The sequence below is a fragment of the Elgaria multicarinata genome, chromosome 4, assembly GCF_023053635.1.
Source record: "Elgaria multicarinata webbii isolate HBS135686 ecotype San Diego chromosome 4, rElgMul1.1.pri, whole genome shotgun sequence".
In the NCBI taxonomy this organism is placed as follows: Eukaryota; Metazoa; Chordata; class Lepidosauria; order Squamata; family Anguidae; genus Elgaria; species Elgaria multicarinata.
The window spans coordinates 103,231,586-103,255,701 of record NC_086174.1 but is presented as its reverse complement, the minus strand read 5'-3'; the positions used below and the strand labels follow the sequence as shown (position 1 = coordinate 103,255,701).

The following is a 24,116-nucleotide window of genomic DNA, read 5'->3' as shown; positions in this document are numbered from 1 at the left end:
TCACTCCAGCGGGGCGGGGCCTTGACGCTTCCTTTTGGCGCCAAATGTTTTTCTGATGGAGGCGGGAGCTGGTGACGTTGCGGCAGAGTACGTGCTCGAGCGTCTCGAGGGATTGGTCGTATTATTCCTGGCTCCTCCCCTCCGGCTTGGCCTGTGGTGGGGAGGGGAGGGGAGGTGGGCAGCGAGGGACGGGGGGGGGGGAAGAGAGCGAGAGCGGTGTCGTTGTGGAGGGTCCCAACGGCGTCCGCTGTGAACGAGAAAGTGACACGGAGGACGGAAGGCAGGACACGTCACTCCGGTTTGTGAGAATGCGAGAGGGAGAGGAGGAAGGGAAAGGGGAGGGTGTGGTGTCTCTGTGGGAGGGAAAGTGAGGTGCTGCCCCCCCTCCCCGCCTTGCCTTCTCTCCCCGCCTCACCCCCGGCTCTAAAACCTCTTCAGTAACTCGGGTTCTGTCCGTTCCTGCTTTCCCTTCTCACACGCAAGGCCCTCATGGCCCACCCCCAGCATGTCCCCCCGCCGCCCCACTCCCGCCTCAGAAGTCACCCACCTCACACATAGATGCACACACACTTTCCCTACGGCCTAGTCAACACGCAGCTGTGGGGAGGAAGGAGGGAAAGTCCTGAGGTGGCCGAATGGGCCCCACCACTAGAGACTACAGGTGGTGGACCCCACTCTGGAAGGCTCCTCTACATGAACAGCTTCCCTGTAGAGATCTATTGCAGGATGGCAGCAGGCGGGGTTGGAATCTTTTTCTGTCATTGCTAGTTTTTCGTCTGCGTATTTATTTAAGAGGGGTAGGGAGTTATTATGTCAAAAATGGCCTCCCCCTTGCCTGAAGTCTGGGGCATAGTCATTCTATCTCCACTCGGGATTCTATATTTATTTGTTTTCTATATTGTCCCACACTCTCTGGGCAGTTCACAGTAATTCTACCTCTTCATTTTTCTTCATGTGGCATTTGTTTCTTCTGCCCAGTTTGGGACTGAGTTCACAAAGAACATGTGCAGAGTGCCTTGCTATTGCATTATGAGGAAGCACCCCTACCTATCTGAGGTCCCCTATAATCACCTTTAGAGGCCCTTCTCTTATTGCCTCTGCCAAGTGAGGCTCAATGGTGGTTACTGGGGAAAGGACTTTTTTGGTGTTAGTACCCTGGTTCTGGTGTGCCTTCCCCAGAGAGGTTTGGTCAGTGCCGCCTTCATACACTTTTCAGCACCAAGTAAAGTCTTTATTTCTGTGGGCTTTTTAGGTTTGCATACTTTTTATCCAATGAATTTGAGATCTCTGTATTTTTAGTGATGCTATGTATCATACTTGAATTCAATGAAAATTTTATGCTACTCTTTACTAATGATTGATAGTTACTGTGTTTTAATGTTTTGTTGTTAGCTGCCAAGAGAACACTGTGAATGTATGGCATATAAATACTGATGATAATAAATAAAAAAATAAAACAAATAAAATTAACAAATAATAGACAAGCTTGAGCCCTGCCACCTTTTTAAATTATATACACTTCTGAACTGCACTATCACTTGTCTTTTCCCTCCCCTCTATTTAGCACTCCACCTTCACTTCAGTTTTCCTCTTATCTATCCCTCCTCCCCATATTAATCCTAATATCTCCCTTTTAGTTTGGAATTCCTTGACATCACAGTCCCTGTCCATTTATCCAGTGCATCTCAAGGAACACTAGATCTCTAAATTCTATGGGTATCTTTCCAGATAACAAAGGTTTATTTAGTGTCAATAAATATTTATGCAGAAAAGGTAACTACATAATATATAAATTTGGTCAGTCTTACTCAAGAATATGTTTCCCCATTTTGATATCCTACAGATACACACACATTCACATACAGAGTGCAAGAAGGAGAGACGTATCTAGGAAAATGTGTTTGCGACAATAGAATGAGGGCATCTAGCTTTCTCTGAAAGGTATTTCCTTTTGTGTTAATAACAGGCTAATGTCCTGATTTCCCCCCCCTGCCCAACATAGATGGGGAATACCTAAGAAGAGAGTACAATGGCAACTGATGATGATGGAATGACATTTTCTAATCTTCTGTATGGTGGTGAGATTTATTTTTAAAATTATATTGGTTTTACTTTTTTTTTTTACGAGTTTAGAGAATTTCCATACTATTTAACACTCTTTAGAAAGCCTTTGAGAAAAGCTTCATAATATTTCTGAAAGATCAATAGAGGTAGTTCCTCATATACAACTCCATGGGTCATGTTGTATTAGGAGCTGCCTCTGCTGACTGTGTGGTACCCTTAGTTTGGTTCCTGCAGTACTGAGGATGAGAAGGACGAAGATTTGCTGATAGCCCCACCATATAGTATTCTAAGGATCTCTTTGATCTTTGGGAGCAGACTTGTGCTGACAGGCATAGCATGTTCTTTTAGCTGTGGTGGTGTAAGCTTCTGTTGGCACTTTCCTTGTCCTAGCTGATCTTCTGGCTTCATTCTGGCTTCATATAGACATCACTGTTACTTAAATAATCAGAACCCAGACTTTAGGCTTTCTGGTATGTTTGATGCTATATTGTGCTTTTAATTATATGTCATGAACTCTGACACAAAAATGGCTGATCTATGAATATTTTTGTTTGGTTTTATAAAATCCAGCCACTGAAGTCACAATTTGAAGGGGGACACCAGTGCAAGGGAGGAAAAAGCTTTTTTTGTTGTCACTTTCACTTCATGGTGTTTTATCAATAAATTTATCAACAGTTGCTTTGAGCCCACAACAGAAAATATGCTGGTATATGTATGTTTCCCCCAATGGAATAGAAATGGAGCAGCGGCTCTTGGTCAGGAAAACTGGTGCTGCAGGAGAAAGGCTAAGAAGCTTCTTTGCCCTTGCTCCCAAATCCCTTTTCAGGTTGTGGAATGTATTTAAAAACACACACACACAAGGCTGTAAAAATAATCTTGGAATGCCACATAATATTTACTTCAATCCTAGATTGGATGCACCCAAAGTGCTTTTGGGTGTGTTCAAGGAGACATACGACTGACTGTAGTGACTTTTTTCATCTCTTGTATCTCCCCATTATTGCATATGAATGACTTACATCTTGTTATTTTCTTTATTTACAGCTTCTCCTTGTCGAGGAGGAGATGATGAGAGTTCGGTGGATATTTATGATGGCTTAGACAGCACTCCAATTGCTTCTAGTATGTTCGTAATCATTTGGTGTGGGGTTCATGTGTGTATGTATTTGAATCATATCCTGCCTTCATTCCAAGAAGGTCAAGGCAATGTACATGATTCTACCCCCTCTCATTTTATCTTCAGGATAACTGTGTGAAGTAGGGCTGTTGTGAAGATAACACTGAGAAATTGCCCAAGGTTGCCCAGCAAATCTCACAGCCGAATGACGATTTGAACCTGGGTCTACTTAGGATAAAGCCATAACGCAACTAGATTGTTTTATGCAGAGCACACTCCTGATCTTTTAATATTGGTGCAGTGCAATATAAGCTGTTTGCACGTCAAAGAAGTAGTGGATTTACCAAATCTTTGTGTTGACCCCAACATGAAGTTTGGCTTTAATATATGATTTGAGTAAACAGCTGGGAGCATACTATTACGGCATGTATTTCACGGTATTCTGGGAGCATAATATTACAAAACTTATTTTAAAAACCTAGCAAACAAAATCTGAAACTATCACAATTATCTTAGTGATTCTATGTTTTAGATGGCTGCCATCGCTTTTGTTAGGTATCTCTAATAGTTTTAGATCTTTTCAGAGAAATTAGTAACGTTCTAGACTTAAAGTATTGTTCAGTCATGAAGTGAATGCTTACCATAATTTAAAGATTAATCTTTTTTTTGTTTTCATGAATGATGAAGCTTCTGTCTTATAATAAGCATGTATAGTCTTCGATATCAGAACTGGACCTTGCATCTGTCATTTTTTAGCTAGTTGCACATTAATGATAAGCTGTCCTGTCTTTCTACATTTTGGCTAATACTGAGGGTTATATCCAATATTGTGTAAGCAGATTTCCGCTTGCTGTCCTCTACCTTGCCGCTCAAATAATCTCCACAAGGTTCCCCAACTGTCTAGAGCAGATTTGGAGGGCATGGTGTGTGTGTGAGAGAGAGAGAGAGAGTGTGTGTGTGTTTGTCTGCAGTGGATGAGGAAATCCATTCCGCCATCAGACAGACAGCATTGAATACAATCCTGTATTGTTTGGTGGGTGGCCCCATTCTTCATGCCATTTGAAAGAAAAGTGTAAGGATCTCTAGAAATATTTATATTAGCTTAAAATTCATAGGTTTGCTTTTTGTATCACATCTAATTAGTTTTCAAATCTTTTGGATTCAGAATTTAACTTACGTCCTACCAACAGAAACTGGTTTATTAAGAAAACTTGCCTTTTGGGGGGCTCTTTCATATTGACATGTTCCTGATAGCCTACATTCCAAAGATTATATTAATATTCTATGAAATATCTATATTAATACACAGGTTTTGATGTCTTTCTTTGATGGCTTTATAAAAATGCATTATGTTCTTCCCTTATTAATAAGCAAACAAAGAGTCTCGACAATGTACTTTTGAACTCGACTACAGAATGGAAGCAGTGATCTTTGGCCAGGGTCCAAAGAACAAAACAACTAGTTTCAGGTGCCCAGGGGGGAGCTTGGGCTTGTATTTCCTGAACAGCAGCACCCCTCCACTTAGCAACCCTCTTTTGACACTGAAGAAAATTCAAAAGCTGTTTGATATGTCACAAGGACTTACTGTCACATTCTGCTGAGCTCTTGGGTGCATGTAAAGTAGCTCTTTCGATTCTTGTTTAATGGAAAGGTTGAATAATCCAAGTAAAACTATCTTTCTCTTTCTTCCTCCTCCCCTGCCCACTTCAGTCACTCCTGCTACAAAAGTAACCCCAACCAGAAGTAGTTTAAATCTATTTGATGAGATCCTGATTGAAGAAACAACAGCAAAGGAAGCTACTTACAATGATGTATGTATTTAAAATAGATAATGTATTAGTGAAATATGCTGCAATTAATTATTGGTGTATTGTAAGTCATGGGTTCAGCACTTATTTTAACATTTTAGAAACTACATTTTATGCCATCTACATTATCTCAAGACTAAGTTTTAAAAGTAACAAACACCCACTGTGAGATATGTAATTTAGTGTTGTTGGTTTTTAATCAAGGTAGTTCTAGCCTTTTAGATGGCAATCCAAAATTATTGTGTTTATATTGATCATTTGAGTTTTCTGGAGTAAATTAATCATGGCATTAGCTTCTTATTCCTGTGTTAGGTCATGAACAGGTGATCACCACCTACACATTCTGAAAATTCCAAATTCCTTTGGAGATTTCTGAAATTCAGTTTTATGTTGTTGTTGTTGTTTTTAAAAAGTTTGCAGTATCAGAACTGGAAAGTTCTGTCATTGCATTAGAAGAGTCCTGATGGATCAGGACCTATTTAGTCTAGCATCCTATTTTCCACAGTGGCCAACCAGTGGAAACCCAGAAGAAGGACATGAGGGCAGTAGATCTCTTCTGGTCTTCTTTTGCAGGAGCATGCTGTACTTTCACAGGACATATTATATTTCTGCTAATGGCAATTCTTACATTTTTTTGTTTTGTTTTTTACTGTAACATTTCAGTTGCATTTAATTATTTTAACCTGAAGTTTTACACTGTAGAATTTCAAGAAAGTCCAAGATTTAGAACCATATTTTACAGAAATAAATAGTGTCATTTTTGCATAAAAGTTGTAGCTTCCACTCACAATATTGCAAGGTAGAATGGCTTTATACAGAGGGCAGGATCCAGTTGTGTCATTCCGCTAGTACAAATAATGTTCCTTTAGCAGAAACTAGGTTCCAAACTATGTACTAGAGGAGAAGACAAATAAAATTGTTTGTGCAAGTGCAGTTGTGCAGGTGTAATACACAATCCTTTGTGCTGTGGAAAAATTTGTTGAAGCTTCCCTAACACTATTTGAATTTTTGGAATGACAACGTTGCATACTGCCCAATATATTTAACTTAGTCAAAACTAGAGTGCAGTCAACCTCCTGTTTGGATCGCAAATCTTAACCACCCTATGGTTTGGCTTCCTTTGTTTTTCTGCCATATCTTCCTTTGAAAGTCTGATCATTTATAGCATACACCTTTTGTATATGCATGTTTAGTTGGTTATTTCCGCTGTTTTGGAGGGATGATCATATTTTTAAAATGAAAAAAATATTTTGTGTGTTCTAACAACTTAGAATGTTTTACCCAAAGTACAGTTCTTCTAACAGTATTGTCTTTACAAATGTGAATATTCTTGTCTCAACAGTTGCAGTCTGAACACAAGAAAAGTCAGCAACAACTTCAAGAGTTGATGAAAAAGCTTCAGGAAATAGAGGAACAGGTGCTATAGCATTAAGTAAAATTTTATCTATATTGCATCCTGAAATTGAAAGTCTGCCTGAACTCTTCATATACATCTCTCCATCTGCATCACTTGACTATTTTCAACAAGTGCTCACCAGGGACACTCAGTGTCAATAAGGCCTTCTAATCATAATTTTAAAATCAGAATTTCATTTATGAGCAATTTCAGTTCACAAAAATGAGAAGTACACTTGGAAAGTACTGTGAATAGCTTCTCAGTGTTTTCGGTATCAGATTACAGCACATAATAGTATGATCAGTGGTGCTTTCTGAGGAGTTCCTTTTGGCTAATTACTAACAGTACTAGCAGTTGAATCCGGGCATCTCTATGCACTCCAGAGGCTCAGGGGCTCTTCCAGAGAATGTGTGGTGTGGGAAGGGGTTGCCAGCTGGAGAAATGTGATGAAAATTGGTGACACCACCACCGTGTGCATGCATGAAAAAGTATTTTATTCATGCACAGGGTTCTTTGGATCCAAGCAATTGTTTTCTCTTCATGTAATGCAGACTATTACACTTAATCCAGGGTACCAATTGACAAGCAATCTTGTCAGAATTCCCCATTATATTCTGTTCTAAACATCTATGACTGAAGACAATCCTCATGGGGTTCAAAAGCCTGCTTACATTTTAATAAATAATGCAGAAACAGTAAACCCAATAAAAGGGTTAGCAGGGCAATAGTACACTTATCCTACTAAGCAACTCGTCATGTCACTGGCTTGGATCTTGGGTTTTCCTTCTATGGACAGAAGGGCTCTTTCTGCTATTGGGAAGAATGACAATCCAGTGGCGGCTCCCTATAAAAGTGGTGAGGAGATAATTTTCACACATTCCTCCAGCACCACCTCTCACGCTGTTCTGAAGGGTCCTCATTTTTCCAGAGCAGATTCTCAGAGGACACAAGCTGCTGCAGGGCAGAGGGGCAATAAAAAAAGCAAACCCGCCTCTCCTCCCCTCTTCTACCAGTAGAAACATCCCATTAGCAGAGTTTGCTCACAGGAACTAAACATCTAAGCCTATGTATATTGTAGCAAACAATGTGAAACTGGGAAGGGGCTATTGAATGAGGGTTACTACATTTTGAAAGTGCAGGTGATCATTTAAGAGTGTACTGGGTATATTCCAAGGAATGTAATCCTGTGCATACTTACTCAGAAGTGTGTCTTACTGTGTTCAGTGGGGCTTATTCTTTGGACTATATCAATAGAATCACAGCTCAATGCCACAATCCTATGTGTGCTTACTAGGAAGTTAGTCTTATTGAATTTGCTGTATCTTTAGAATTAGCTATACATCTTCCACTTGATATCAAGCCAGCAATAAGTAACTGATTTAAATTAGATTTTTTAAAAAACAAAACCAATCTATTAATGGTTTCTCTGTCTTGTTTTTATTTACGTATGCAGATCCATGTTTATAATATGTGTGTGTGTTTGTGTTCTTTTTAAATTAGAATTCCACTCTACAAAAAGAAAACCAGTGCCTTAAGAAGAACATTTCAGCTCTTATCAAAACAGCTAGAGTAGAAATAAATCGCAAAGATGAAGAAATTAGTAATCTCCAGAGAAGGTACCAATTTTTAATGCTAACTTACTCATTGCTTTTTGTGGGGAAATCTGTTGTCCAACTGTTAAAAAAGCAAAGATAAAAGCAAGCATTGTACCTAGAAAGGGAAGGGTGTTTTCTAAGCATAAATTTACTTACATTTTGATATAAATTCATAAACATTAAGAAAGCAATGCAGTGGATCTCCACCTCCAAGACATTTGACTGTCGTTCTCCCCTCCAAGCTGCCTCGGAAAGCTCCATGGCCTTGCCCTTGGGAAGGGAGGAAATCTGTGTGGTGTGGGCAAGGAGATGAGAGGTTGTGAATCCACTGAATCCTACAGCCTCTCAGCTTCCATTCCCTCCCCAGGCAAAGAGAGCATGTTAGACTGGCTCAGAGGCTCGTCACACTTAATTGTGTATTCCATTGTTGTACTTAGAGCAGAGAGACAATGGAACCAATTACTTAGGGAGGTTGTGGGCTCTCCCACACTAGAGGCATTCAAGAGGCAGCTGGACGGCCATCTGTCAGGTAGGCTTTAAGGTGGATTCCTGCATTGGGTTGGATTTGATGGCCTTACAGGCTCCTTCCAGCTCAACTCTTCCATGATTCTATGAAGGATGGAAAGGCAAAAAATAGCCTCCATCGCTCCTCGTGCCCTGCCAGCAAGAGTCCATAGGATGGTCGAAGGTCTCTGATCTTGGTGGCCTCCATCCTTTGGGTTTCTAGCCCATAGGATTGCGCTATTAGATTGCAAGCCTATGCGGCAGGGTCTTGCTATTTACTGTGTAATCTGTACAGCACCATGTACATTGATGGTGCTATATAAATAAATAATAATAATAATCTTAAGTTGCTTTTTAGCCCAAATATCAGATATTTATCTTCTGAAAAATGATCTTTTCTAAAATTTGGAGAGTCCCTTGAAAAAGATTACTTCCATCAAATAACTGATGGTATTTACAGACTCATGCTTGCTCCAGCTTATACATATCCAGTGTAACCACAAAGACGAAATCAGAAGCTTCCGTTTTAAATTAAGCACAGCTTGTCACATCTGAAACTGGGCAAACTGTGATTAGTTTTAACTGTGATTTGTAGAAACCAATTGGCTTGATAAACTAGGCCTTTGCTTCCTTTGGCATGAAAATCTGAAAGGAACATTATGCGCATTTATTTTAACACCTGTAAGGGTTTATTTTGGCCTTTCCCACGTTACAGTGAACACAGACGCAAATAAGATTTTGGCAGAATTTAAAGTTTGTTTAAATCTTGATTATCCTTTAAAAAAAGTAACTTATTAAAACAATCTCTTTATAAACAGGCTATCGGACGGTCCAGTTCATCAAAATACCTACAGTAGAACGTACTTCTCAGCATCAACTAATAAGACAAGAAACTTTGAAGGATCAAAAGCAAAAAATAAATGCAGAGATTTACTTTCAGAGAACAATCCAAAAATGGATCCTCAAACTAAAAACACTCTCTCTAAAGACATACCACCCAATTATCCAAGTCAGGATCTAGAAAATAAGAAATTTCATTCAGGAAAAAGAGACATTCCATACATACCTCGATCTCATCCTGAACAGCTTAACAATGATGGTGCTCATTCAAGGCTGACAAATGTAGACAGTTCTTGTGACAAAGAAAAGGGGAAAAATGAAATTAAACATAATGAGTATCATAGTAGGGAGAATGACTGCAAATACAAAACAAAAGTACAACAAAATTTGGACAGCACTGCAGATAGAATATTGGATTCTCATGGAAAATTAAAATCTTACCCAGAAAAAACAGTCAAAAATGGACATTGGAAAGATAGTAAGGACTTAAAGCTCAAGAGCAGCTCATGTGCAGAAAAAAGAACCAGTAAGGTCCCTGCTGCTAAGGAGAAACAACCAAGTCCTAAAGATATATTACTGTCCAAAACAGGACACTCCAGCGATGATAGGAGTGAAAAGTCACAAAATATAAATCGGAAGGACCTGAAAATACAAAACAAAGATGAAAGCAATAGTGGACAAAAAGCTAGACAACCTGACAGGTGTCTAGAACAACAAAGAACTGGTAAGCTTTCTAGTCCTACTGAAAGGAATACAATTTCCAGAAGTTTTCAGAAATTAAATAAAAGCTATGTGGAAGTCCGGAAGGTAAAAGACAGTGATTGTAGAAGAAACAAAGGGGCAGATTATCATGGCCTCCAAGGAGGGAGATTATCACCACCACTACCTCCTATTTCTAATAAGGAGCAAAAACATAGCTACTCAAAGGAAGATAACAGCAAATGTGAACAAAAGCATTCAAAATCAGACAGGCATCGAACTGAAGAAAAAAGGAAAAATGAGAGACACAATCCTAGAGAAAATAGGAATTCTCAAAATGAAAGAAGAGACTCAAAGGAAAAGACAACAAAAGGAACCATTAAAATTAAAGGAGGTACAAAAAGGGAGGAAAAGAAATCCTTTCGACCAGAAGAAATTGCCAAGATAGTTGATGGTGTGGAGGAGCAGATGCCTACAAAAGCTGGAAGGGATGAGGAGCAGTCAAAAAGCAAAGACTTGAAACTGAGCTTTATGCAGAAGCTAAATTTAACGCTTTCTCCTGCTAAAAAGCAAACAGACAGACTCAAATCAGTAGCAAAGTCTGCCAATGACTGCAACACAGAGATTCCAAGTCAAGAAGTAACGTTAGTACCAGATGAGCCTAGTAATAATAATCCAATTAAGCAAACAGAAACACCGCTATTACATATCCATGGCAATCCTATTCAGACCAATCTGAAAAAAATAACAGCTGTATCTGAGATCAAAGTGAAGGTGGTAAATGAAGGTTTAGCAGAAACCATGAATATAGATCCATCTAAGACAACATCATTCCCACGAACCAAAGAGAAACATGAATTGGCTGATAATGTGAAACTCCTGTCTGAGGCTGAAACTGAAATGGAGGAAGTGGATGGAATATATATAGCTCCTGGCCTAGGAAGCCCCATAAATCAAGATACACTTCCAGATAATTCTTTCAGTGAGACTATATGTTCTGTGGATTTTGATTCTTTTAGTGTAATAGATGAGATCAATGGGACAGATTCAGATTCTTTGGTGGATGAGGAAGAGTCCAGTAAATGTGCAGAAGAAAAAGTGTTGGAGTATCCTGAAAAAGAAAACAAACCTGTGCCTCACAAGACTATTGTGGAAAAAAGCAAAATACTGAGTGGGGATGTGACAACAAATGACCAGAAGGCTCATAACTTGAAGCCAAGTTTTCCTGACACTAGAAACCATTTAGAAACATTGTGTAGTAAAGAGTCAAACCCTACATTTCTAGCAGGAGATACAAACCCAATTTCAGTTGATGATGATAACTCTATACTGAGTATTGATCTAAATCACATGAGGCACATACCAAAAGCAATCAGCCCAATTAATAGTCCAATCCGTCCCTTGGCTAAAGTGCTCAGAATGGAAAGCCCTTTCAAAGGATCTGTGAAAAGTTATATTACAGGTATATTTACGTTATTTCTTCTTGTGAAAATATATTTATTTAAATGGGAACAAAAACACTGAAAACTGAATCTAATTTCAAGAAGTAGATGCCGTTTAGGCATGATAAAAGCCTGTCATACTCAACATTGGCATTCTTGTTCCACTGCTCTCCCTAAATTGTGGGGCTGTTTACGCAACACACTAACCCAGACTCAGTGGTTGAGTATGGGTTGTTTGTTGAACTGTAGGTTAGAGTGTTGTTTGAACCCAGGTCATTTTCCACAGGGTGGCTTGTTCAACAACAAACCATGAGTTCTTAAGGTGGCTCATTCAAGAAAAATAAATCATACTGCATGGTTAATGTCAACCTGTGAAAAGTATCCTGGTTCAGACAGAATGGCTGAGTTCAGACGACACACTAATCAACTGGGGGGTTAATAGGAACAGAATGGGAAACAACTGTTGATTAATGTGTCGTCTGAACTCAGCCAATGTAAACCACTGTTCAACAATAACCCACACTCAACTACTGAGTCTTTGTTAGCATGTTGTGCAAACCCAGTCAGTATCTGTCTCTTCCCTTTCCCTCTGTGTAGTTCCCTCCATCTCTGTGTACACTTTTTGCAGATGAGAATAATAACGCACTGAGTATTAGAGAAATAAGACCATAGCTTAATGCATTACTTACTGGTCTAGTCATTCCACATTTTTCCTTTTAATCTAAACTGGCAAACCTGCAAATTAGGATTGTAGGATTTACTCAAACCATAGTTGCTGGTCCAGACGTAACATGAAACTATTGTTTGATTTAACAAAGAAGAATTGCACTGTGACTCATTTCAAGTTCTTAATTCAGAATACTGTCTGAAAGTAGCCCTTCTGTTGGTATTTGAAAGGTGGAGAGCCAGCTGGGGTCACTACAATGCTCCTTTGGTTGCAAGCAAAAGTACTGGAGGCTAGAAAAAATAACTCATGATTAACTCAGCTTCCTTCCAAACCTGGGATATAATTCTAATGAAAACATTGAAATTTCAGAATAGTCATACGAGTCCATGAAGCACTTAGTCTAAGAGATGGTGATTTGCTTAAGGCAACCCAATGAGCTTGTTTAAGCAGAAATTTGAATCAGGGTTTTCTATTCCAAGCCCCCGCACTATTCACTGCACCACATTGAGCATTAACTTATTGATTCTAAACCAGTTTAGTTGGAACTAAGTATAATTGATTTTCAGTAGAACTTCCACATAATATTATTAGAACATGTATATAAGGTGGATTGCAACTCTGCAGTACAATCCTGTTCATGTCTACTCAGAAGTGTATTCCATTGAGTCAAATAAGACTTATTCACAGGTAAGTGTGTATAGAATCACACCCTTAGGCTCCTAGGATGGAATCCCACATTGTCCATGTGGAGTTCCTCTTTCTGTCCCATCCTCTCAAAAATTTGTTCCAGAAAGTCCCCCAATCCTCCAGAGCAGATTTTTTTGGGCTGTAGGGAAGAGGAGGAATTACCCCCTTTTCAGGTCCGTTCATCAGTGGAACTAGTAAATTGGATTTTACTCCAAAATTGTAAAGGCAAACTCTGGACCTTACTTCTGTGTAAACAAACAAGATGACACTATATTGCTGCAATCCACAGCCATTTTACTCAAATTGTCCTATTTAAATTCAGTGGGACTAGGAATAAGATTTAACCTTCAAACTATTTCTTCAAACTATTTAGAACTAAATATTTAGAACAAAAACTATTTGGATTGGGATTTTATATATGGAAAAACTCTGTAGTTGAAGTGTTACAGGTGTTATTTTTTATTAAGATGACCAAATCCAAGTTGCATTTTATAACAATTGAATATCTTAGCACGACTTCCCATCTGGTAGTTTCTAAGGCATTGATCCTCACAGTGTCACTACAGCTTACATTGCAATTCCAAAATAGTTACATTGCTATGGAATTCCCATGTGTGAAAGCTGTTTCCATTTTGAAGATTGATTTCATTTGTAGCCAGTTCTTCCAAGGAATTTAATGTGACATGCATAGTTATCTTCCGACCTTGACCGTGGACCTGTGAAGTAGTTTAAGCTGAGAATGTGTGACTGGGCCGAAGTCAAGCCCTGAGCTTTACGGCTGAGCAGGGATTTGGACCTGAATCTTCCTAGTCCTAGCCAGACATAGTATTCACTATATACCACTTTGGCTGTCCAAGCTGCCTCTCCACTACTATAATGCAATTCACAGAGCTGCTAGCAGTTCTAAATGGAAAGTTCTAAACTGTTAAGTACACTATTCTAAAATGAAATCAGCCATTGAGTCATACTGCCACTGGAGTTCGTTATGACACTTGCTGTTTTGGGGTAATGTGTTAACTAACTATCCTGTTTTTAGATTTTGTTCCAGATAATGTAGTTGTCTATCCTGGAAGAAACCAGTCCAATGAGCTCAACAAGGAAAATCAGAAGCCACTTTGCACAGATCACCAAATCGTAGTGGAGCCTCAGCTGAACATGTCTTCAGATGAATTAGAAGAAGGTGAAATCATAAGTGATAATGATGAACCTATATTAGAAAGGAACTCTGAGAATAGTAAAAAAACAAAACGAAAAGTATCTCCTGATAGATCGAATTTGTCCAAGAGTACATGCAACCTCAAGGTCAAGACTACACCTTCCAGTGAAGATACTGAAAAATCAGCTTCTGGGAAAAAGAGTAAAGAGAAACCCAAAGATGGAACCATAATATCCTCCAGTGAAGTGAAGAAAAATAAAGCTGTGAGCATTGATTGTCTAGAAAAAATAGTGAAAATTACTGCTGAACCTTCTACTGCACATGAGTTTATGCAGATGCTGAGAGCTATAAGAAAACAAATACGGAAGAACTACATGAAGTTTAAGATACAGTTTCCAGTACAGAACTTTCATAGAATTATAGAGTCAGCAGTTCTGAATTTTACATCTCTGGTAAAATATCTTGACTTCTCTAAAATGTCTAAATTAAGTGAAGCCTTAAAGTTGAATCTCTGTGAAGTTATAGAATCTAAACTTAATCAGATCAAAAGGAATAGCGAAATAGAGCATCTGTTTGAACATCAACAATCAGATATGAAGAAAAAGTTGTGGAAGCTTGTAGATGTGCAGCTTGACTACCTTTTTGATAAAATAAAAAAAATTCTTCTAAAATTCTGTAATTTGATAAGTTCTCGAAATGAAAACGATGAAGGTAAACTTGATAAAAGAACAAAAAAAAGCCCCAAATGCCTTGTAAATCATAAAACTGAAAGACAGAAATCAAAGAAAACAGCCTTAAATGCTAGAACTCAAAAGCCTGAAGAATGTGCCCCTCGAAAACCTGTAGTAGGTAACCAACTATCTAAGAGAGATCACCATGACACACGCAAAATGGACACACACAAAAATATTGCTTCAAAATGTAAAGGTTCCTATGCTAATATTTCAAAACATTCTCAGATCAAAGCTGAACTTTTCAAGGAAAAGTCCATAAAGGATAGTACTTTGAAAGTTGGAAAATATGAAAAGGAAGGCTCATACATGGCAGGAGACCCTCCCAAGTCAGATATTAGCTGTGGACCTCTCACAGAACAGCAGATGTCGGGCCTGACATTCAATCTAGTCAATGATGCTCAAATGGGTGAAATGTTCAAAAGTTTGTTACAAGGCTCTGACCTTTCAGAAAAGAATGATGACTTCATTGATGAAAATCAGTGGGAATTCAGGACACCGGAAAAACACATGCCAGATGGTCAGATCTGTGGGAATGAGTCTGCATATGAGACAGAAGGACTGATTCCAAAAGAGACCCAAGTAGAGTCAAGAGTGCTAGATGGCATTAAATGGCCTGTCGTTTCACCTGAAAGAGATTCAGCATTTTTAACTAGACTGCAGATGCCCATTGATCCAGATATTCTAGATGAAAGTTGTATGTTTGAAATTCCTAATAGTCCAGCTCTGAAGAAAAATGAAATATGTATTTCGGAAAAACCGAAATCGGTTGTCTCTTCTATTCTTCTGGAAGATCTAGCAGTCTCATTGACTATTCCCTCTCCTTTGAAATCAGATGCTCATCTTAGTTTCTTGAAACCCGACATACTTGGCTCTGTTCCTGAGGATGTTCTAAGTGCACATTTCAGTGAAGACGCCCATCTGGAAGAGGAGGATGCTTCTGAACAGGACATCCATTTGGCTTTGGAATCTGATAATTCAAGCAGTAATTCCACCTGTTCGTCATCATGGGCAAGTATGCCTGCTGCTCCTGGATTTCAGTATTGCCCAAGCCTGCCAATGCAGGCAGTAATAATGGAGAAATCAAATGATCATTTCATTGTTAAGATCAGGCGTGCTGCACCATCTACCTCACGAATCCTTGATCAAGCAATCCTAGGAAATGAGCATCCAACCACTCTTACTGAGAGAAGAAACAATGAAATTATGACTGAAGAAAAATTAGATACTTTGAATTCCAAATGTGTACCACTGGAAGAGACAGCAATGTGTAAGGAAAAGATGAATAATAATTACTTCAGGGATGAGATGCATGATCATAATAGAGATGAGCAAGTTTTAAATTCACTGGAGTGTGTGGAGGAGTCGTCTGTCTGTCTTGAGAAAGATCAGGTTCCTACTATATCTGAACCCCAACAAGAACCCCATCCTGGTCCTCCTGATGATGTGTTTGAATCTGTAGAGGGCTTGTTTACTCATGCCAGCCAAGAGCAAAAGTGTAACATGACTGAACTACAGGATCCATACAGCAGTACCACTCAGATTCAAGGCTCTGATCAGGTGTCACATAGTAGTGTTAGCCCAGAAGAAGTCTGTGACTTACACAATCCCCCTAAAGAAGTGGGGATATCATTAGCATGTCCAAAAGAATCCTCAAATGATGAAACTGCCCAGAGTGAAGACACACCTGAAGTTTTTAAACTACCTCAGACACACACAGTGAAAGCATTTCAAATAAGTGATGTATCTTGTGGTAAAATAGAACAGTCACCAGTTCACTCTGCAGAAATTCCATTTGTAAAAGAGTTGTCCTCCAAGAGCCATTTTAATATATGTATAGACTTGACTGATGACTCTCCCATGGAAAACGAAATAGATTCATGGGATCTCACAGTGGAATCTGCTTTAAATACTAGAATGGGATGCTTATATAAAAATAAAGAGACGCATAAGTCAGAAGACCGCTATGCAGCAAGTGATCCTTTGGAACATGATGTTGAAGGAGTTATAAATCTGACAGAGGATCTGCTTGACAAGCCTGCAGTAAATGAGAACTTTCAAACAAAAGCTGTTCTAAATATTGATGATCAAAAATCCCAAATGAGCCTTAATAAAGAAAGCAGAAAAAGAAAAAAGGAGATGGAAGAAACATCCAGTGCAAAAAGGCAAAGAAAGGAAAGTAATGAGTTGGGTTTTAAAAAACCCTGCAAAAATGGCAAAAAGTCTAAAGAGACTACTTCAGCATCCATAAGTGCGTCCATTAAAAAGGCTGCAGTAATTACGGACAAAGATCCTTTGCCATCAACATCCTCTATGTCGCCATCAAGTCTTCGTGCCAAAAATATCATTAAGAAGAAAGGGGAAGTTGTAATTTCTTGGACAAGGTAAGAATACCAAAAATGAACTGAAGGTTTGAATACAGGAGAGAATTGGAAGTATGTAATAGGTAGAGATAGTTATGTATTCCTGCACACAGTAGCACTGGCAGTATCAGTGTAATACTGCAATTGTAAGCAAACTTACTAGGAAGTAAGCTCCATCAAACACAGAGTTCTAAGTAAACTTGCATAGGGTTACATATCATGGCTAACCTCTGCTGCAGGTTAAGTTTCTTTACCCATTTTCCAGATCAGGTAGAACAAATATGTAGTCTTATTTTATATTTGTGGTTGAAAATAGGTTTCCTGAATTGAAAAATGAGGACTATTAGTTAAGAGAAGGGAACATGGAACCCACCACTAAAACATATGGTGATTTGAATTGTTATTTCTGAGTAATAGTGTTGTGTTGTCTCTGTGTGTGTGTGGTGTTATATCGTATTTGTGTAATGTGTATATATTCACAATAGCCATTCTCCCTGTGGAAAATATCAATAGTAGATCACGGTAAGGCAAAAAGAAAAGGAAGTCATTATCCAAAGGTGTTTGTTTGCAATATCTAATATCTCATCCTTCAGTTCAAAGCAGAATTCTCAGAGTAGATCACAATAAAAAGGACATGACGCTAAAACAGCAGTGGGTAAATGAAAAGGTTTTTACCTGACACAGAAAGGATTGATGTCAGGCATTCTTCTCTAGGGAGAAAGTTTTATAAATGGAACACTACCATTGAAAAAACCCTTTCTGTGGTGGTTCACCTCCAGAAGGTGGGGGCATCCCAGAATTCAGGTACATTTATATGGGAATAGCCAGTCTTTAATAACCCCTGACATTTCTTAGAAAATTGGCTATCTGTTATGGCTTCCTTCTAAGAGACTGTACGAATTATAGTTCTGTAAAGGGGAGCTAGAAACCTCTAACAGCTCTCGGCTTCCTTGAAAAACTACAGTACCATCTACAGTACCCATCTGGCTAGGAAGCCAGAGCGTTTAAGCATTTTACATTTGTAGCCTACATGTTGCTAGAGAGTAAGTGTGCGCATGTATATAATGTGCTGAGAGAGGGAAGAGAATGTAAAAGAACACCAGGAAATTAGTGAAATAAAAGTGTGTGTGTGTGTCACTTTGGCACCCTGCAGCTGGGTAATCTGTGAATATTCTGAGCTGGAATAAAAAAGCCTCTTGAGCCTCTCCTCATTCGCCATGGTTTCTCTATTTCACATGTGTCTAGGGTGACCATATGGAAAGGAGGACAGGGCTCCAGTATCTTTAAAAATTGTATCGATAAAGGGGATTTCAGCAGGTGTCATTTGTATGCATGCAGCACCTGATGAAATTCCTTCTTCGTTGCAACAGTTAAAGCTGCAGGAGCCCTGCCCTCTTTTTTATCTGGTCAAGAGGGCAGGGCTACTGCAGCTTTAACTGTTGTTGTTGTTATTATTATTATTATTATTATTTATATAGCACCATTAATGTACATGGTGCTGTACAGAGTAAAACAATAAATAGCAAGACCCTGCCGCATAGGCTTACATTCTAATAAAATCATAATAAAGCAATAAGGAGGGGAAGAGAATGCACCAAACAGGCAGTATAAAAGTCAGAACAAAATCAAGTTTTAAAAGCTTTAGGAAAAAGAAAAGTTTTTAGCTGAGCTTTAAAAGCTGCAATTGAACTTGTAGTTCTCAAATGCTCTGGAAGAGCGTTCCAGGCGTAAGGGGCAGCCGAAGAAAATGGACGAAGCCGAGCAAGGGAAGTGGAGACCCTTGGGCAGGTGAGAAACATGACATCAGAGGAGCGAAGAGCATGAGCGGGGCAATAGTGTGAGAGGAGAGATAGGAAGGAGCTAGACAGTGAAAAGCTTTGTGATGAAGAGGGAATTTCACAGATGCTGCATGCATTCAAATGACACCTGCTGAAATTCCCTTTTCTATACCACTGTTAAAGATACAGGAGCCCTGTCCTCCTTTCCATATGGTCACCCTACACATGTCAAACTCAAATGCATTGGAGGGCCAAATCTGCCATCAAAATGTTGTCCAGGGGCCATGCCCACAACTCTTCAATAAGAAATATTTCCTTCTGAATTTGACCTCTGCCATGAGTTCGACCCCAATTAAACACTAACACTAGAAAAATTAGAAATTCCTGAGGAATTCCAGAAAATTATCTTTTATAGAATGAGGATATTCACTAGAAATAAGCATATACATAAATGTGTCTTATATAACAGCCATGCATACATGCACATCACTAAGGTAACTGTGAAACACGGATCAAACAATGAATGCTACTGTGACATATGGTAGTGGCTATTGGTGCTTTTGTCCTTTTGCCTGAGATGGAGAATTGGTTTCTTAGCCCTGAAGAGCATTCGATAATTGTGTTGAGTGTGATAGGGGTGTCAGAAATTATATTGGGGACCTCTAATTAGCCTAGTATGCCCCCAATAGGAATCCTTGCTTTATTTCCATCATTTCAGTGGGCAATGGTGCAATATAATTAGGAAACATGCGAATATACTATGTTTTCCAAATGTTCATTTTGGGTATATGAATGAAAACCATAAAATCTGTTTTATAGAATAAAAGAACTTGACCCCAAAGGCAGTCTTTTTGTTTTGGTAATTCTGTGATTTTGATTAACGTATGAGTAATATGTTTAGCACTGAATAGCAAACACCATTCTGAATAAGTTTCAGATGGGTGAGAAAGTGCTGCTGTTATCTAGTTTATGAAGTGGAGGGATTACTAGTAGCCTTCAGGATCCAGTTAGACTTTATTATCAGGCTTCTTTTATCCCTGGGTTTAAAAAGCCACCTCCAATTATAGTAATACTGTTTTGAAGTGTTAGCCTGGGTAATCCGATAGTAATTGGTTTCCCATCAAATGTCAAAGCAGTGTTCCAAGTTTGAAATTATCCTTTTATGTTTGTTATAGAAATGATGACAGAGAGATTTTATTGGAATGTCAGAAAAAAGGACCTTCAGGAAAAACATTTGCTTCTGTTGCTTCCAGATTAAATAAAAATCCAACTCAGGTATGTATTTGGATATACAGGTATTTTTTAATCTGTTTCATACACATTTATGCGACTGTCTTATTGAGAATTATGTATCCACAGTAACATAATCCCACACTAGTATGCTGTATTGACTAAAGGTCCTTAAGAGAAAAGATGTATAAGAAAAAAAGTGTATCAAACTACAAAATGGTCTCTAAGCCAAATGGTCTCTAGAAGCAAGCTGAACATTTTCATTTATATTAAAGTAATACATTCTCTATATAAAAAACCCCCACCTCATTCTGAGGAGACAGCCTGGCAAATAATGCTTCATAACAAACTTTATATGTAAGTTGTTCTGGCCTTAAGGCATGTGCCAATAATTAGTTAGATACTCAGGAACTAATGGCAGCTGGAACTGTGGGATCTACTGACACTAAATACTATTTAGTCAAGGGGATCAAAAAGCCAGGACTCAAACAAAGGCTTTATATTTTACTTTTGTGAACATTTTGGAAATCCTGGCAGAATATCCATGATAGCCAGTATGTTCCAAAGATTGTGGTAGGAGGAAAGGATAGCAAGGAGAGAGCATGGTTTCAAATCCATCTCCAGCCGTATTCACTGGTTAGGTTTTGCCATCAATATTTATCAGCCTCAGTTCCCTTTAATGCAATAGATATGTCCTAAATTTTACAAGGTTACAGGTATGCATTTAGTACCTGTCATAAATATAGATAGATCCTTTCTCTGTTCTTATTTGCTTCTGATTCCTCTAAACTCTTTGCAAGTGTTTTGTTTTTAAGTAGGCCCAATTACAGTGCCCAGATTAGTCAGATCAACATGGGGAAATATTTACATGTAGATATATTAGAGCCAGGTCATACAGAAAGTTGTTTCTCTATATCAGCAGAACTGTCCTTCCTCAAGGACTCAGCTGTGTAGACAAACACAATATGTGAACTGAACAACCACAGATAACGGACAGTAGCATTCCCATGATGGTGGATAGTTTTTCAGCTGCTTCAGTAATCAGAATTGGTGTGATTGTTTTGTTCACATGGTTAGTTGTTCACATGTGTGTGAGAAAGAAACAATGACCTGGTTTGCATGACATGGCAGCCCACCATTTACCTACATGTGCTGGCTGCCCATGGGCACAATTTTTATATTGTTCCCACATTTGCCCATCTTGCCTTGGTTTGTCTTGTCATTTGACCCTAGGCAGCAGGGATTGTTTGACAGTTAGGCAACCTTCAAATAATCCTAAAACAAGCCATGAGTTATTGGAGAGTTGTAAAATTTGACACAATAAGCCACAGCAACTGCTAGCCAGGGCTTGTGTATTCAAATTGGCAGCTGGCACGAACCACAGCACCCTGAGTGTTATTTAAGTCACAGTGACTTGTTGTGACATGCAAACTAATTCTCAGGAATAAGACAACTATAGACTGCTTTGAATTCCAAGTGTTCAAACGTTTGCTTTCCCTCCACAGATTGAAGAACGATTCAAGCAGTTAGTGAAGCTATTCAAGATGTCAAATTGTAGTTAGCAGCTGCACTGCTGCTACAAATGATGAACTGCTATGAACATAGATGCACTGTATGTATGTGTGAGAAAGAGACAGAGCACATGCAATCCAAGTCAGAATAGCTGTCTGTTGCTTATTCATTTACCTGTGATTGAAATGCTCAATTTATACCCATATGTCTCGTAAGACAACCCTACTTTATGAATTAGTAACTGGTTCTTGCTGAAAATGTCACAAAGAGTTATAGAACTCATTGGTGACTTTGAACAGCTTTAAAGAAATATGGAACAGAGAAACATATGCCCTAAGTTTCCTGTTTCCTGAGCTTCCACTAAAATATTCATATATCTCACCTTAATAATTCTATTTCAGATGATAAATAAAGGTTGAAGGAAAACATTTGTGTTTCCTGTTCTTCTACATTCCACAGTGGCTGAAACCACACTCTATGTTTAGATAACAGAAGACCAATTCCTAGCATATGGGGAGTATGATTCTTCAAATTGAAAGAAACACCTGATCACTGTTTGTTGATATGAAATATTGAAGAAAACTAGTAACACATAGCGTGCCTCCACCAGTAGCCATAAGAAATCATAGAAGCACAGTTCAGTGGCAGACTTACCTTTTCTCTCACCTTCAGAAAGCATGAACACAAATAGAAGTTTTGCAGTATATTATCCAAACCCCAATGTTCAAAGATGTACAATACATGCATTAGAGATCATGCAGAATTAATGTATTTATAGAGTTTATTTTACAAGTAATATATCAGAATTTGTAAATTGTTTCCTCTGCTTAAGACAGCAAATTGTTTAAAATCTATGTAGAATTGCTTTACAAAAGCTGACTTCTGCTATTTAACCACATTTGCCATTCCATGCTCACTTAAAATATCATTTCCCATTTAAATCTTACTAATTATTTATACAAGTAAGTACGCATTCTGAATATGTGATCCCAAAGGTGCCATAATTAGGAACTTCTAGATTTTACTTATGAGTAATCCAGATAAACTGATCTATGCCCCTGTCCTAATAAATCTCAATATTTTAGGGGGTGAGGATTTTTTTGGGTAACTGTTTACATAAAACATTGAGTGCACAGCAGCCAAAGCCTTAAGAAGGCAATGACTCCACCCAGCCACTTATTTTAAAAAAGGGGGGAAATCCTTTGTCAATTTGAAAACTCATCAGATTTCTTAAAAGTTACTTAACTGCCATTCTGACCTGGATGTATTTGTGAGTGTGTGAGTGTGTGTGTAAATTGTAAAGTTTTAAATGTTAACTGTTCTGTAAATAATGTACAGGATTCTATATCGTGTAAAATACTGTGTTTAAATACAATTTCTTTACTTGCAATTTTTTGATTATATAAATCAAGTTTTATTTTGTATAAATTAAATACTGCATACTGTAGTACCAATCCCAAACCTTGTAAAATGAACGCACTTAATGTTCATTAAAAGTTGACTTGGAGTGTTTTTATACCATACTTTGTAACTTTTTTCATATAGTACTTTATAACTATAGATAGTATACCCATCTGTAGACTTCATACTCCCTCTGTAGTCTTAATACTCCAATGCTAAACCTAGCGCCTGAAGTATGTTCCACTGACTTTGGAATCATGCAGGTTTGCTTCAAGTAAGCAAGAGGGATCTGCATCAAGATTCCTTTCTCAGTTGGTCCTCATGTGTACAAAAGGAGCTTTATAAGAGATCACAGAGAACCCACACACAGCAGTTAAGCCTGCCTGTAATGCCCTTTTCTAAGAAGGGCTGTATGTACACTTATGAGTCGGTGCTTTTAGTCCATACAATATTGATGGCTGGGTAAGTAGGGCTCTTAGATGTGCTCCCCCATTTCATCACCACCTTCCTTTCCACTGCAAACTTACCCTCCTATTGCTTTCTCCAGAATTAGGGAAACACTGAAGGGGAGAAGCAGGCCTCTCATCACTGGTTTTCCATGCTAAAAGTGCAGTTTTATCTTAGCCTGTCTTACTATTGTTCGTTCCAGTGGGCAGGAAGTCCAAGTTAGAACTGTGGTACCAAGACAGTGAGGGACGTGTTCTAGCAGGGGCAGGGGACAGTTTCCTGGAGATAACTTGGTTGCATTTGATGCTTGCCTCAGATACAGGATAGGAAGTATTGAGTAGTGATGGCCAGAAGCTCACTAACCCCTTCCACCTCCTGTTCAGATCTTTGGTGAAGTGTCCGTAAAATGCCTGAAGTTGTCGCTATGTGAGGACCCAAGTATACTGAAACATCCATTTGAGCTGTTGCTAGAGTTGTAATCCCACTAAACCAAATGCATTTTTCAGTATCAATGCCAGCAGAATGCCAATTGCTTCTATTCCCCCTGAAGGTAAAATTCCCGCTTGCCCTATGAAGAAACCGAAAAGGTTTATACTAGAATTACTACTGGAGTTCTCTCTAATGAAGTCCATCCAATCCATATGATTTTAGAATTGTGCTGATGGGAAAGATCAATCAT

General features: G+C 38.6%; 1 protein-coding gene across 2 annotated transcripts; it reads left to right on the top strand.

Annotated features, from left to right (window-relative positions):
* The first annotated feature begins 213 nt into the window (after positions 1-213).
* Positions 214-23,107, top strand: CASP8AP2 (caspase 8 associated protein 2). Of its 2 annotated transcripts, none has more exons than XM_063124875.1 (10): positions 214-298; positions 2,003-2,078; positions 3,109-3,186; positions 4,892-4,992; positions 6,332-6,406; positions 7,886-8,001; positions 9,303-11,485; positions 13,856-17,090; positions 20,023-20,122; positions 21,583-23,107. In XM_063124875.1, exons 2-10 carry the CDS (start codon positions 2,030-2,032, stop codon positions 21,637-21,639), a joined length of 5,994 nt encoding a protein of 1,997 aa, XP_062980945.1. In that variant the 5' UTR covers positions 214-298; positions 2,003-2,029; the 3' UTR covers positions 21,640-23,107. The 2 variants fall into 2 exon arrangements, with proteins under 2 accessions (XP_062980945.1, XP_062980944.1); XM_063124874.1 differs by having other exon boundaries at positions 236-298; positions 1,967-2,078.
* Positions 23,108-24,116: the final 1,009 nt, after the last annotated feature.

Bases quoted from the DNA above. Each gene is read 5' to 3' on its own strand.
- CASP8AP2 (XM_063124875.1), top strand. From the start codon at position 2,030: ATGGCAACTGATGATGATGGAATGACATTTTCTAATCTTCTGTATGGT. The intron at 4,993-6,331 runs GTATGTATTTAA...TTGTCTCAACAG, and splicing joins AGGAAGCTACTTACAATGAT to TTGCAGTCTGAACACAAGAA. The intron at 6,407-7,885 runs GTGCTATAGCAT...TTTTTAAATTAG, and splicing joins TTCAGGAAATAGAGGAACAG to AATTCCACTCTACAAAAAGA.